This window comes from Chiloscyllium punctatum, chromosome 8 (assembly GCF_047496795.1).
Source record: "Chiloscyllium punctatum isolate Juve2018m chromosome 8, sChiPun1.3, whole genome shotgun sequence".
Lineage (NCBI taxonomy): Eukaryota > Metazoa > Chordata > Chondrichthyes > Orectolobiformes > Hemiscylliidae > Chiloscyllium > Chiloscyllium punctatum.
Genome location: NC_092746.1, coordinates 82,207,964 through 82,222,494, shown reverse-complemented (window position 1 = coordinate 82,222,494; position 14,531 = coordinate 82,207,964). Strand labels below are relative to the sequence as shown.

General features: G+C 45.8%; 1 protein-coding gene across 2 annotated transcripts in view; it reads left to right on the top strand.

The window, feature by feature from the left end:
* The first annotated feature begins 12,678 nt into the window (after window positions 1–12,678).
* The window catches only part of nebl (nebulette), a 339,083-nt gene continuing 337,230 nt past the window's right edge, over window positions 12,679–14,531 (top strand). Inside the window, exons 1-2 of one of the 2 annotated variants that reach the window (XM_072575934.1) lie at window positions 12,679–12,878; window positions 13,611–13,705. In XM_072575934.1, the coding sequence (XP_072432035.1) occupies window positions 12,810–12,878; window positions 13,611–13,705 (164 nt within the window). In that variant the 5' untranslated portion in view covers window positions 12,679–12,809. Of the gene's footprint in view, window positions 12,879–13,144; window positions 13,267–13,610; window positions 13,706–14,531 lie in introns of those variants that run through there. The other variant, XM_072575935.1, reaches the window with a different exon arrangement.

Below are 14,531 nucleotides of genomic sequence, written 5' to 3'. Positions count from 1 at the left end.
TCCCAAAGAATGGCAGTGAAATTAAGTCACAACCATTACATAGGCAAACAGTGAAGTCAACTACTGGAACTACTACAGAAACTTGAAGAACTACTATTTCCATTAATTGGGTAGCATGGTGGCTCACAGCACCAGGGACCTGGGTTCAATTCCACTCTTGGATGAATGTCTGTGGGGAGTTTGCTTATTCTCCTTGTGTCTGAGTTTCCTTCAGGTGGACCAGTTTCTTCCTGTAGTTCAAATATGTGCAGGTTAGGTGGATTGACCATGCTCAATTGTCCTATGGTGTCTAGGGATGTGCAGAATAGGTGGAGTAGGCACAGGAAATGCAGGATTGGCTCTGGGTGAGATGCTCTTTGGAGGGTTGGTGTGGACTAGATGGGCTGAATGGCCTGCTGCCATACTGTTGGGATTCTATGCAAAATAAAAAGAACATCAGCTAATTGGTGTTTATGAAAAGACAGTGGCCAGGACAGAGGAGAGATGTCTATACAATCAAATAGGCCTTTTTCTACAATGGATTAGTGGTGCTGGAAGAGCACAGCAGTTCAGGCAGCATCCAAGGAGCAGCGAAATCGACGTTTTGGGCAAAAGCCCTTCATCAGGAATAAAGGCAGTGAGCCTGAAGTGTGGAGAGATAAGCTAGAGGAGGGTGGGGGGTGGGGAGAGAGTAGCATAGAGTACAATGGGTGAGTGGGGGAGGAGATGAAGGTGATAGGTCAAGGAGGAGAGGGTGGAGTGGATAGGTCGAAAAGGAGATAGGCAGATCGGACAAGTCCGGACAAGTCAAGGAGACAGTGCTGAGCTGGAAGTTTGAAACTAGGATGAGGTGGGGGAAGGGGAAATGAGGAAACTGTTGAAGTCCACATTGATGCCCTGGGGTTGAAGTGTTCCGAGGCGGAAGATGAGGCGTTCTTCCTCCAGGCGTCTGGTGGTGAGGGAGCGGTGGTGAAGGAGGCCCAGGACCTCCATGTCCTCGGCAGAGTGGGAGGGGGAGTTGAAATGTTGGGCCACGGGGCGGTTTGGTTGATTAGTGCTGGTGTCTCGGAGATGTTCCCTTAAGCGCTCTGCTAGGAGGCGCCCAGTCTCCCCAATGTAGAGGAGACCACATCGGGAGCAACGGATACAATAAATGATATTAGTGGACGTGCAGGTAAAACTTTGATGGTTGTGTAAGGCTCCTTTAGGGCCTTGGATAGAGGTGAGGGAGGAGGTGTGGGCACAGGTTTTACAGTTCCTGCGGTGGCAGGGGAAAGTGCCAGGATGGGAGGGTGGGTCGTAGGGGGGTGTGGACCTGACCAGGTAGTCACGGAGGGAACGGTCTTTGCGGAAGGCGGAAAGGGGTGGGGAGGGAAATATATCCCTGGTGGTGGGGTCTTTTTGGAGGTGGCGGAAATGTCAGCGGATGATTTGGTTTATGCGAAGGTTGGTAGGGTGGAAGGTGAACACCAGGGGCTTTCTGACCTTGTTACGGTTGGAGGGGTGGGGTCTGAGGGCGGAGGTGCGGGATGTGGACGAGATGTGTTGGAGGGCATCTTTAACCACATGGGAAGGGAAATTGCGGTCTCTAAAGAAGGAGGCCATCTGATGTGTCCTATGGTGGAACTGGTCCTCCTGGGAGCAGATACGGCGGAGGCGGAGAAATTGGGAATACGGGATGACATTTTTGCAAGAGATAGGGTGGGAAGAGGTGTAATCCAGGGAGGTGTGGGAGTCGGTGGGTTTGTAAAAAATGTCAGTGTCAAGTCGGTCATCACTAATGGAGATGGATTTGTCCAGGAAGGGGAGCGAGGTGTCAGAGATGGTCCAGGTAAATTTAAGGTCAGGGTGGAATGTGTTGGTGAAGTTGATGAATTGCTCAGCCTCCTCGTGGGAGCACGAGGTGGCGCCAATGCAGTCATCGATGTAGCGGAGGAAGAGGTGGGGAGTGGTGCCGGTGTAATTACGGAAGATCAACTGTTCTACATAGCCAACAAAGAGACAGGCATAGCTGGGGCCCATACGTGTGCCCATGGCTATGCCTTTGGTCTGGAGGAAGTGGGAGGATTCAACGGAGAAATTTTTAAGGGTGAGGACCAATTTGGCCAAACGAATGAGAGTGTCAGTGGAAGGGTACTGTTGGGGACGTCTGGAGAGGAAAAAACGGAGGGCTTGGAGGCCCTGGTCATGGCGGATGGAGGTGTAGAGGGATTGGATATCCATGGTGAAGATGAGGCGTTGGGTCCAGGGAAACGGAAGTCTTGGAGGAGGTGGAGGGCATGGGTGGTGTCTCGAACGTATGTGGGGAGTTTCTGGACTAGGGGGGATAGGACAATGTCGAGGTAGGTAGAGATGAGTTCAGTGGGGCAGGAGCATGCTGAGACAATGGGTCGGCCAGAGTGGTCAGGCTTGTGGATCTTGGGAAGGAGGTAGAACCGGGCAGTGCGGAGTTCCCGTACTATGAGGTTGGAAGCTGTGGGTGGGAGATCACCTGAGGTGATGAGGTTCTGTAGGTCTGGGAGATGATGGTTTGGTGATGGGGGGTGGGGTCATGGTCGAGGGGGCAGTAGGAAGAGGTGTCCTCGAGTTGGCGTTTGGCTTCAGCGGTGTAGACGTCAGTGCACCAGACTACCACTGCACCCCCTTTATCCGCTGGTTTAATGCTGAGGTTGGGATTAGAGCAGAGGGATTGGAGGGCTGCGCGTTGTGAGGGTGAGAGGTTGGAGTGGGGGAGGGGGGTCGACAGGTTGAGGCGGTTAATGTCCCGGCGGCAGTTGGAGTGAAGAGGTCGAGGGCAGGTAATAGGCCAGTGCGGGGTGTCCAGGTGGATGCAGTTTTGTGGAGGTGGGCGAAGGGGTCCTCAGAAGGTGGGCGGGAGTCCTGATTGTGAAAGTAAGCTCGGAGGCGGAGGCGACGGAAGAAGTGTTCGATGTCACGGCGTGTATTAAATTCATTGATGCGTGGACGGAGGGGGATGAAGGTGAGTCCTTTGCTGAGGACTGATCGTTCGTCCTCAGTGAGTGGGAGGTCTGGAGGGATGGTGAAAACTCGGCAGGGCCAGGAGCTGGGATCTGGTGTGGGTGTGGAGCTGGGAGTGGGGTCGGAGCCAGTACCTGGAGTGGGTGTGATGGTGTGGGGATTGGGGGTGGAGGCATGAGCAGGGGTAATGTTGCCCTCGGGGTTTTGGGGGGTGGGGATAGTGACAGTGAGGTCTGTGGGGGGCGTGTCAGCAGAATGCAGGTGAGTGGCGCTGTTGGGGGTGGAAGTGGTGGTGATCATGGCAGTAGGGGTGGTGGAGGTCACTGAGCATGTGGCATCAGCGATGATGTGAAGGGCGGAAGTGGCTGTGGGAGTGGCCATGATGGGGGCGGAAGTGACAACATCACTCAGCATGGGGGTGGTAGTTGCATCAGCCGCATGGCTAATGGCGTTTCCGAGGCCAGGGGAATCTTCTGGAATGTTTGAGGAGCGCTGGTTATGGAAGTGGGTGGATAAAAGTTTGTTGTACTTACAGTTTTTGATGTTTGAGATGGAATTGAAATACTGTTTGTTGAGAGTATGAATTCTCCTGAGGATGTAATACAGAGTGGGTCCTTTGCAATTCTTTGATGTTTGAGATGGAATTGAAATACTGTTTGTTGAGAGTATGAATTCTCCTGAGGATGTAATACAGAGTGGGTCCTTTGCAATTCTGAGAATGTGGCCCTCAGCTGGGGCAGGGCTGACTGGAGAGAGGTTAGGTGCCGGCGCATTGCTGCAAGCGTGGAGCAGAGGATCTTGAAGGAGATCTGTTGCTGGTGTTTTTGAATCTGTAGTCTGTACTGTTTGTCCTGTTCGGGTCCGAACTCTGCTGGTTTAAAGGTGGTCTGGAGTCCGTGTGGGATGAGTTGGTTACGGAGGCAGGCACTGAGGAAGCAAATGTGGCTGTGGTACCGAGTTTGTTTCACGACATGGTTGAAGAGATTCAGAGCAGAGGAAATAACCTGGGAGTTGCAGTGGGAGAGGGACTCCCTGAGATTCTTGTCGAGAGAGGAGGAAAACTTCTTCAAGGCAGGCATCCTTGCAAGAGGATTCACAGTAGGGTTAAAATCAACGAGGTAAAAACAATAACTACAGATGCTGAAAACCAAATACTGGATTAGTGGTGCTGGAAGAGCACAGCAGTTCAGGCAGCATCCAACGAGCAGCGAAATCGACATATCGGGCAAAAGCCCTTCATCAGGAATAAAGGCAGTGAGCCTGAAGCATGGAGAGATAAGCTAGAGGAGGGTGGGGGTGGGGAGAGAGTACAATGGGTGAGTGGGGGAGGAGATGAAGGTGATAGGTCAAGGAGGAGAGGGTGGAGTGGATAGGTGGAAAAGGAGATAGGCAGGTCGGACAAGTCCGGACAAGTCAAGGGGACAGTGTTGAGCTGGAAGTTTAAAACTAGGATGAGGTGGGGGAAGGGGAAATGAGGAAACTGTTGAAGTCCACATTGATGCCCTGGGGTTGAAGTGTTCCGAGGTGGAAGATGAGGTGTTCTTCCTCCAGGCGTCTGGTGGTGAGGGAGCGGTGGTGAAGGAGGCCCAGGACCTCCATGTCCTCGGCAGAGTGGGAGGGGGAGTTGAAATGTTGGGCCACGGGGCGGTTTGGCTGATTGGTGCGGGTGTCTCGGAGATCTTCCCTAAAGCGCTCTGCTAGGAGGCGCCCAGTCTCCCCAATGTAGAGGAGACCACATCGGGAGCAAAGGATACAATAAATGATATTAGTTGACGTGCAGGTAAAACTTTAATGGATGTGGAAGGCTCCTTTAGGGCCTTGGATAGAGGTGAGGGAGGAGGTGTGGGCACAGGTTTTACAGTTCCTGCGGTGGCAGGGGAAAGTGCCAGGATGGGAGGGTGGAATGTAGGGGGGTGTGGACCTGACCAGGTAGTCACGGAGGGAACGGTCTTTGCGGAAGGCGGAAAGGGGTGGGGAGGGAAATATATCCCTGGTGGTGGGGTCTTTTTGGAGGTGGCGGAAATGTCGGCGGATGATTTGGTTTATGCGAAGGTTTGTAGGGTGGAAGGTGAGCACCAGGGGCGTTCTGTCCTTGTTACGGTTGGAGGGGTGAGGTCTCTCCATTAGTGACGACCGACTTGACACTGACATTTTTTACAAACCCACCGACTCCGACAGCTACCTGGATTACACCTCTTCCCACTCTACCTCTTGCAAAAATGCCATCCCGTATTCCCAATTTCTCCGCCTCCGCCGTATCTGCTCCCAGGAGGACCAGTTCCACCATAGAACACACCAGATGGCCTCCTTCTTTAGAGACCGCAATTTCCCTTCCCACGTAGTTAAAGATGCCCTCCAACGCATCTCGTCCACATCCCGCACCTCCGCCCTCAGACTTCAACCCCAGGGGATCAATGTGGACTTCAACAGCTTCCTCATTTCCCCTTCCCCCACCTTATCCTAGTTTCAAACTTCCAGCTCAGCACTGTCTCCTTGACTTGTCCGGACTTGTCCGACCTGCCTATCTCCTTTTCGACCTAACCACTCCACCTTCTCCTCCTTGACCTATCACCTTCATCTCCTCCCCCACTCACCCATTGTACTCTATGCTACTCTCTCCCCACCCCCACCCTCCTCTAGCTTATCTCTCCATGCTTCAGGCTCACTGCCTTTATTCCTGATGAAGGGCTTTTGCCCGAAACGTCGATTTCGCTGCTCCTTGGATGCTGCCTGAACTTCTGTGGTCTTCCAGCACCACTAATCCAGTATTTGGTTTTCAGCATCTGCAGTTATTGTTTTTACCTTTTTCTACACTGGTTACTCGGTGTTATTTTCCATTACCTGCAGTGGTGAGAATAATGGCAAGGATGATTGGCCAATTGTTTTTACCAAAATGACATTTTAATTTAAATTTTGTAAGTTTAATTTGAATTTATTCATGTCCTGTAGTTAACAATGGCTAGGCCAGCATATATTGCCTATCCTTATGTGCCCAGTGGGCTATAAGTGTCAACCACATAGCTGTTGGTCTGGAGTCACATGTGCGCCAGGCCAGGTAAGGACAAAAGATTTCCACGAGTTCAAAATGCAGATTCCAATCATAGTAAAATATGCATAAATCACACCTGAGACAAACTTATAGTGATCTGCTTCCAGGATTACAGAAGAGCTGTAAAACCTTTATATTCTGAAATAATGAGCAAAGTGGGTGAGATCATGTCATTCAACAGGGAAGCATACATTTCTACACTGGGGATTGCATGCAAGGTTCCACAGAATTTCTGAAGGACAATTAAAGTAAAATTAAGGTCTAGGTGAGGAATCAAGGCCTGTTATGTCCAATTGGTGGACCCCCAACTATGAACCTTATTGGAGTTGGTGTGGAATAATACATGAATCTACACACTCCAAGAGGGAAAAAAATCTGTCACCATTTTTTTTGTGCAGCTGGCTTGCTGTGCTTGCCATGTGCTTGCTGTATATACATTTCTTAAATTTTGAATTGTTTTTCTCTTTGATTTATCTATGCAATAAAATGTTCACTTTTACCTTAAAATGTGCTTCGAATGCATTCATCTTTATGCAGTCAAAACTATGTAAACAAACCTTATCATGGACCAATGTTATTTGCTAAAGCAGCCACTTCCACCTGCCTGTTGTTTCACTGGCTCTCTCTGCAGCTTGAACATGTCACCTATGGTTGAGCACAGAAGCACAACTTCTGCATGGGGGCTCAGCTGGTCTTTGAAAGTCTCTGAGTGATGAAGATCTCAAGCATTTCTTGCTCCATTGGGACATAGGTGCTCACCTGATTGTGTCCCTGGATCTAATCTAGACACAGTATCCACTAAGGTTGTCATGCTAGCGGAAGGTGCAGGTGAATGACTTGCCATTCACAATCTTTCTCCTTTGAAGTGATTGGGCAGCCATTTCCCGACTTCTGGGGTTGCCAGTTCTTGACTTGCAGAGGGTAAAGGGACATCTAGCTGGTCTTTGAATATGGGAACGGGGAACTCTGACCTCAAAAGGTTCTCAAAGTAACGAGACATTCTGGCTCATTCATCACATGATTCCCCAAAAGACCTGTGCAACATCTAGTTTATATCGAGAAAGCTGAGAAGCATGTGATTATGTGTGCTAACCCTGGGCATTGATAGATATGACACCATCTGAGATGCTGGCTGCCATACTTTAGTTTCAAAATAGAAAATCTCACCCTCAGTGGTATGGTCATTAGTATTTTTGTTTATTTTCCCAGTCTTCGCTTACATAGAAATTTATTTCTATCTGCCTATGAGACATGGACATCTGGTTCCTAGGATTATGTTGTGGCCACTATTTCTTTATTATTTTCTGATGAACATATTGGTTACCTGCTACTTTCATTTCCTTAAGTCAAGCAATGTTACTTCCCTTGCTTGACTGAAATTGTATTGACCTCAGAACCAGCCCTGGAAGCAAACTAAAATAAACATTTTCAACTCTGAACAGGTGCTTTACATTTATTCCAGTTTATCTCATGGATGGTTAAAATCAGGCAAATGATTGCCTTGTCTTCTGAGATAATTTTTTATGTTTTTGCATCTTTCCCTTCTATCTTATCTGCACAGCTTGGTGATCTGTGCTGTATTCAAAGAATTGCTGTAAATCATGCAAATGCCTTGTGGATTGTAGAGAGCCATTAGGGAATCAGCTGAGTCACTCACTGCAGAAAACCGAGCTTCGAACCTGTTTGAGCAGTGACAGTATTTATATGGTTATCCGAGTTGACTTTAGGATTAAAGCTGAGCCCCAGACAGTTAAAGATGTGGAATGTCATGGTGGTAATGCCATTGAATATTAAGGGTTAGTGGTTCAACCCTCTCTTGTTGGAGATAGTTCTTGTATGAAGTTTTGAATGCAAGCATCATTTAGTATTTATTATATCAGAGTCTGGATATTTTCCAGGTCTTACTGCATGCAAGTGTGATCTGTTATGAGAATAAGGAGCAGATCAGGCAATTTAGCCCCTCAAGCTTGGTCTGTCATTTGGTATGATCAAGGCTGAGCTAATCTCAGTCTCAACTTCACTTTCCTACTTCTCTCCATAACACTTTGATCCTTTACCAATTAAAAATCTGTCCATCTCCACCTTAAATTTATTCAATGTCCTGGTATCCATGGCACTCTGGGTAGTGAATTCCACTGATTCATGACCCTTTGAGAGAATTAATTTATCCTCATCTTTATTTTAAGTCTGCTACCTGTTATCCTAAATCTCTAACCTCTTGTTATTGATTATCCCACATGAGGAAACATCCTCATTGTATCTACTTTCTCAGTCCCTTTCAGCATCTAATATGTCTCAAATAAATCTCATCTCATTCTTTTAAATTCCAATGATTAAAGGCCTAAACTGCCCAATCTCTCCATGAGATGGAGATGCCAGTGTTGGACCGGGTGAAGGAGCAATGCTCCGAAAACTAACGCTTCCAAATAAATGTTGGACTATAACCCTAGTGTTGTGAGATTTTTAATTCTCTTCATGAGATAAAGCTTTCATCTCTGGAATCAATCTGGTGAACCTCCTCTGAACTGCCTCCAATGCAACTACATCCTTCCTCAAGTAAGAGGTATACAATACTCCAGGTGCAATCTTACTAATGCTTTGTACAGTTGCAGCAACACTTCACTGCTCCTTTATTCCATTCGCTATAAATATCAAAATTTCATTTGCTTTCCTTACTACCTGCAGTACTTAGAGTCATAAAGAATGGAAATAGACCCTTCAGTCCACCTCGTCCATGCTTGCACACATTCCAATATGACCTAATCCCATTTGCCAGCATTTGGCACACATCTCTGTAAGCACTTCTGCTTCATGTACCCATCCAATGTTTTTTAAATATGGTAATTCTAATTCTACCATTTCTTCTGGCAGCTCATTCCATACACCACCCTCAATGTAAAAATGTTACCCCTTGAGTCCTTTTTAAATTTTTCCCTCTCACCTTAAAACTATGGTCTCTAGTTTTGGACTCTTTCATCGAGGAGAAAGACTGCGTCTATTTACCCTATTCATGCCCGTCATGATTTTATAAACCTCTATAAAGTTGCCCCTCTGCCTCTGATGCTCCAGGAAAAATAGCCCCAGTCTATTAAACCTTTTCCTACTCAAACCCTCCAACCCTGGCAATATCCTTGTGAGTCTTTTATGCATTCTCTCAAGTTTCAAAACATCCTTCCTATAGAAGGGCGGCCAGAATTGTACACAGTTATTCTACAAATGGTCTCACCAACGTCCTGTAGGGCTGCAACTGACATCTCAACTCCCATACTCAAATGAAGGCAAGCAAGCCAAAAGCCTTCTTCACCACCCTGTCTAATTGTGACCCCACCTTCTACAAAATATTCATCTGCACCCCTAGATGTCTTGGTTTGGCAACACTCCCCAGGGCCCCACCAATAACTGTACAAGTTCTGGCCTTGTTTGCCTTACCAAAATGCAACATCTCATATTTATCTAAATTAAACTCCATCTGCCACTCCTACTTGTACACTAGCTTTCTGTGACTCACGGACAAGGCCAACCTGGTCCCTCTGCAATGAAGCACTCTGAAGTTTCTCTCCATTTCGATAATAAGTTGCTTTTCTATTCTCTGACTAAATGGATAACCTCACTTATCCAAATTAAACTCCAGCTGCCAAATTTTGGCTCATTCACCCAACCTATCTGTATCTATTTGTATTTTTTTTACTTCTTCATTGCAACTTACTTTCTTACCTATTTTAGAGTCGTCTGCAAAATTTGCTATAGAAATCAGGTACTGTTTTAACAAGCTTCCACACAACTGAAGCTAGACTTCACACTTCCTATACTGAAATCTTTTTGCAATAAAAGTTAACATTCCATTAGCCCTCCTAAAAGCTTGCTGCACCAGTATATTAGCCTTAAGTGACTTATTAACAAAGGACCTAGATGTCTTTATATATCCACACTTTAGAATCTCTTACCATTTCAGATATACTCCACATATCTAATCCTCCTACCAATGTGGACAACCTCACATTTTTCACATTATATTCCATCTGTCACGTTTTTGTGCTTTCACTAAGCCTGTCTAATCCTTCTAAAGCTGCTTTACATTTTCCTCACAGCACACTCCCACTGAGCTTCGTATCATTCACAAATTGGGAAATGTTACATTTGGTCTCCAACTCTAAATCATTGATAATATATAGCGAACAGCTCTGGCCTTAGTATTGATCCTCACGGTACTCCACAAGTCTCCAGCTTGCCAATGTGGAAATAACTCATTTAGTCCGAAGTATTTAGACAATAGACAATAGGTGAAGGAGTAGGCCATTCTGCTCTTCGAGCCTGCACCACCATTCAATATGATCATGGCTGATCATCCTTAATCAGTATCCTGTTCCTGCCTTATCTCCAAAACCCTTGATTCCACAATCCTTGAGAGCTCTATCCAACTCTTTCTTAAATGAATCCAGAGACTGGGCCTCCACTGCCCTCTGGGGCAGAGCATTCCACACAGCCACCACTCTCTGGGTGAAGAAGTTTCTCCTCATCTCTGTCCTAAATGGTCTGCCCCTTATTTTTAAGCTGCGACCTCTGGTTTGGCACTCACCCATCAGCGGAAACATGTTTCCTGTCTCCACAGTGTCCAATCCTTTAAAAATCTTATATTTCTCAATCAGATCCCCTCTCAGTCTACTAAACTCAAGGGTATACAAGCCCAGTCGCTCCAGTCTTTCAGTGTAAGGTAATCCCGCCATTCCAGGAATTGACCTCGTGAACATACGCTGCACTCCCTCAATAGCTAGAATGTCTTTCCTCAAATTTAGAGGCCAGAACTGCACACAATACTCCAGGTGTGGTCTCACCAGGGCCCTGTACAGCTGCAGAAGAACCTCTTTGCTTCTATACTCAATCCCTCTTGTTATGAAGGCCAGCATGCTATTAGCCTTCTTCACTACCTGCTGTACCTGCATGCTTACCTTCATTGACTGGTGTACAAGAACACTCAGATCTCTCTGTACTGCCCCTTTACCTAAATTGATTCCATTTAGGTAGTAATCTGCCTTCCTATTCTTGCCACCAAAGTGGATAACCATACATTTATCCACATTAAACTGCATCTGCCATGCATCTGACCACTCACCTAACTTGTCCAGGTCACCCTGTAATCTCCTAACATCCTCATTACATTTCACCCTGCCACCCAGCTTAGTATCATCAGCAAATTTGCTAATGTTATTGCTAATACCATCTTCTATATCATTAACATATATTTTAAAAAGCTGCGGTCCCAGTACTGATCCCTGCGGTACCCCACTGGTCACTGCCTGCCATTCCGAAATGGAGCCGTTTAGTACTTTGCCCCTAATACCATGCGCCCTAATTTTGCTCACTAACCTCCTATGTGGGACTTTATCAAAAAGCTTTCTGAAAGTCCAGGTACACTACATCTACTGGATCTCCCTCGTCCATCTTCAGAGTTAGATCCTCAGTTACTCCATTTACTCCAATAACATCCATGCCTGTATGCTACGTGCTATCCTTTGTGTTTTAATTTTCGTAGTAGTATCCTATGGGTTGGAGTGTAAATTTCAATCAGATCCACCCCCCCAATCCTTCTAAACTCCTTCTAAACTCCTAAACCATGCTTCTTATGACAAGTCCTTTATCTCCAGGATCATTCCTGTAAATCTCCTCTGGACCTCTCCAAAGCCAGCATATCCTTTCTTAGATATGGGCCCAAAACTGCTCACAGTACTCCAAATGTAGTCTCACCAGAGCTTTGTACAGCCTCAGCAGTACACCTCTGCTCTTGTAGTCTTCTTGAAATGAATGCTAACATTCCATTTGCCTTTACAACTGCCAAATTAACCTGCATGTTAACCTTAAGAGAACCATGAACTAGGACTCCCCAATTCCCTTTGTTTTTCAGATTTCTGAAGCATTTCCCGTTTGAAAATAGACTGCATCTGAATTCTTCCTATCAAAGTGAAAATCTCTTACACTTTCCCACATTGCATTCCACCTGCCCTTTCTTTGTCCACTAAGTCCAACTGCAACTTCCCAGCCTCAACATTACCTGTCCCTTCGCCTACCTTTGTGCCATCTCCAAACTCAGCAACAATTCCTTTGTCCAGATCACATATTTAGACGGACAGAAAGTGGGGTTTTGTATCCCGCAGATATCCCTTTGCATTGCACATAAATCATTTGCAATAAAAAATTAGTCTTGAAATGTACAAATGAAACAAACATGAGGTTAGAGCAAATAATGCAGAGAATATCCCAAAATACAGGGGGAAAAGCCAACAGAAGTGTAGAAATGGAGTCTAATGGCAAATAAAATTTAAAGTAACGAAATACGTGAGAGGTTGTCCACTCATTCAGTGGAAGGTCAGAAACTATTCGGTATGAGAAGAGTAAAAGGATCAGGAAATAATGATCTGTTTAAAATGAGCAGCACAAGTTCATACTAGAATCACAACGCTGGGGGTTCATAAGGAATACAATAAAGAGGACCCAGACCCAGACCCAACTTTTAAGATTCAACCACGAGAAGCAGGAACCGACCGTGAAGTGATTGACGGCGCGGTTTGAGACGTGCGCGCGCGGGCACGGCATTCACCCGCTGGGAATCGTGAACGACGGGCCGCATCGCGAAGTGGCCGGGGGCGCGCACGCCCGGGCTGGTGGAGGCGGGGTCAGGTGAAGAGCGACTGAAGCAAGTGTCAGCAGGACAGGCGGAGGCAGAGGCAGAGGTGGCTGGCTTCGCTCTGAGGGAGCAAGTGGAGTGCTCATCACAGCCTCTGCTCTCAGCCTCTCTCTTGCACCAGTCATGAATCCTCAGTGTGCTCGCTGTGGCAAAATTGTTTATCCCACGGAAAAAGTGAACTGCCTGGACAAGGTAATTGAATGATTTCGTGTTTGACATCTCCCTCCCCCCCCCCCAGCAAAAGACCGTGCTGTCCTTGTTAGCGCTGCGGTTCCGTCACTTAGCTCCTGGAAAGTGTTAAATAGACAGACAGACCGGGAATGTGGTTAGGAGACAGGGTGTGAGGGTGGGGGAATGGCGTTCAGATCAGACCGGCACTGGTGCATTAAAATGGAGTTTCCAGCCCCTGAACTACGCGAAAAGTGTCGTTTGTCAGGTGTCGGAGGCTTCAAACGCTGGCGAGACATCTATTCCACTTCTTCCATGTGTGATGTGACGCATTGCTGAACGATGCGAAGCATCTGACGGGACGGATTCCGGGCAACCTGTCAGTGATTGTGGCTGTACCTGAAGAGAACGAGTTAGCTATTTATTGAAAAATATGTTTTTCGTGCAGTTGGTTTATGTTCTGTTTTATTCACATGCATGTGTACATTTCACCTGATCCTCCTCTTTTTATTCATTATTCATTAAAAATTCAGCGTTTTCGCTCAGGAGATCAATGATCCATAGTTTGACGCAGAATTTATTGTTGAGGTGCAGACTGGAACAAATTATTTTGCCCGCGATTTAAGCATGTTTGTTTCATGTTATTCATAAATGTGGTTAATTTCATATATTTTTCTCGACATTGTGATTGTATTGACTTATTAGATAAACCGCCTGAAGAAGAATTGATAGAGTTTTTCTTTTTTGTTGTTGCAGTATTGGCACAAATCATGTTTCCATTGCGAGATCTGCAGAATGACCCTAAATATGAAAACATATAAAGGATACGAGAAGAAACCTTATTGCAATGCGTGAGTAAAGGTTGAATTACGTTTGTGTGGATGATGACTAACCTTATCAATAGATTTTCGACGGAAAGATCTTAGCTGCTGTACAAAACCCGAAAGAACTGCGGATACTGTAAATCAGAAACAAAAACAGAAGTTGTTACAAACGCTCAGCAGGTCTGGCAGCATCTGTGCAGAGAAATCAGAGTTAACGTTTCTGGAACTGAAACGTTAACTTTGCCATCTCTTCCCAGATGCTGCCAGACTTGCTGAGCTTTTCCAGCCACTTCTGTTTTTGTTAGTTGCTGTATTATCATTTTAATCTCTGACAATACAATAATGAGCATAGTTAACTCAGACAATGATTCTGGAAGAAACAAGTTTAGTGACCCTGCCCTAGGGTGTGACAACTCTACTCACCATTTATCTTTGGCTTTTTAGTATTTAAGATTTTTTTTATTGTTGTTCAGTCATTAAAAGTTTTCAGTATTAAGACAGCATACATTTATGGCATTAACAGTTTCATTGAATGGTCATTGTTGTTGGAATGAATATACTCACTGGAACTTTTTTGATCTTTGAAAATATATAATTAAAAATATGACTAATATTGGGGAAATTACTTTGCTTCTGTGATCAACTGAAATGCAAGTAATAGCTTTGAAATGCTTCAACAGTAAAGCTGGAGGCAAATCACCATACAATCATCTAAAATGAGGTCCTTGAGCCTGCTCTGTCATTCAAAAAAATCATAGTTGATCTGTTTGTTCCACATTTGACCTGCCCTGATAACCTTTCATTTACCTTTGCCTTAAAAGTACTCAAAGATTCTGCTTCCACTCTTTTTTTA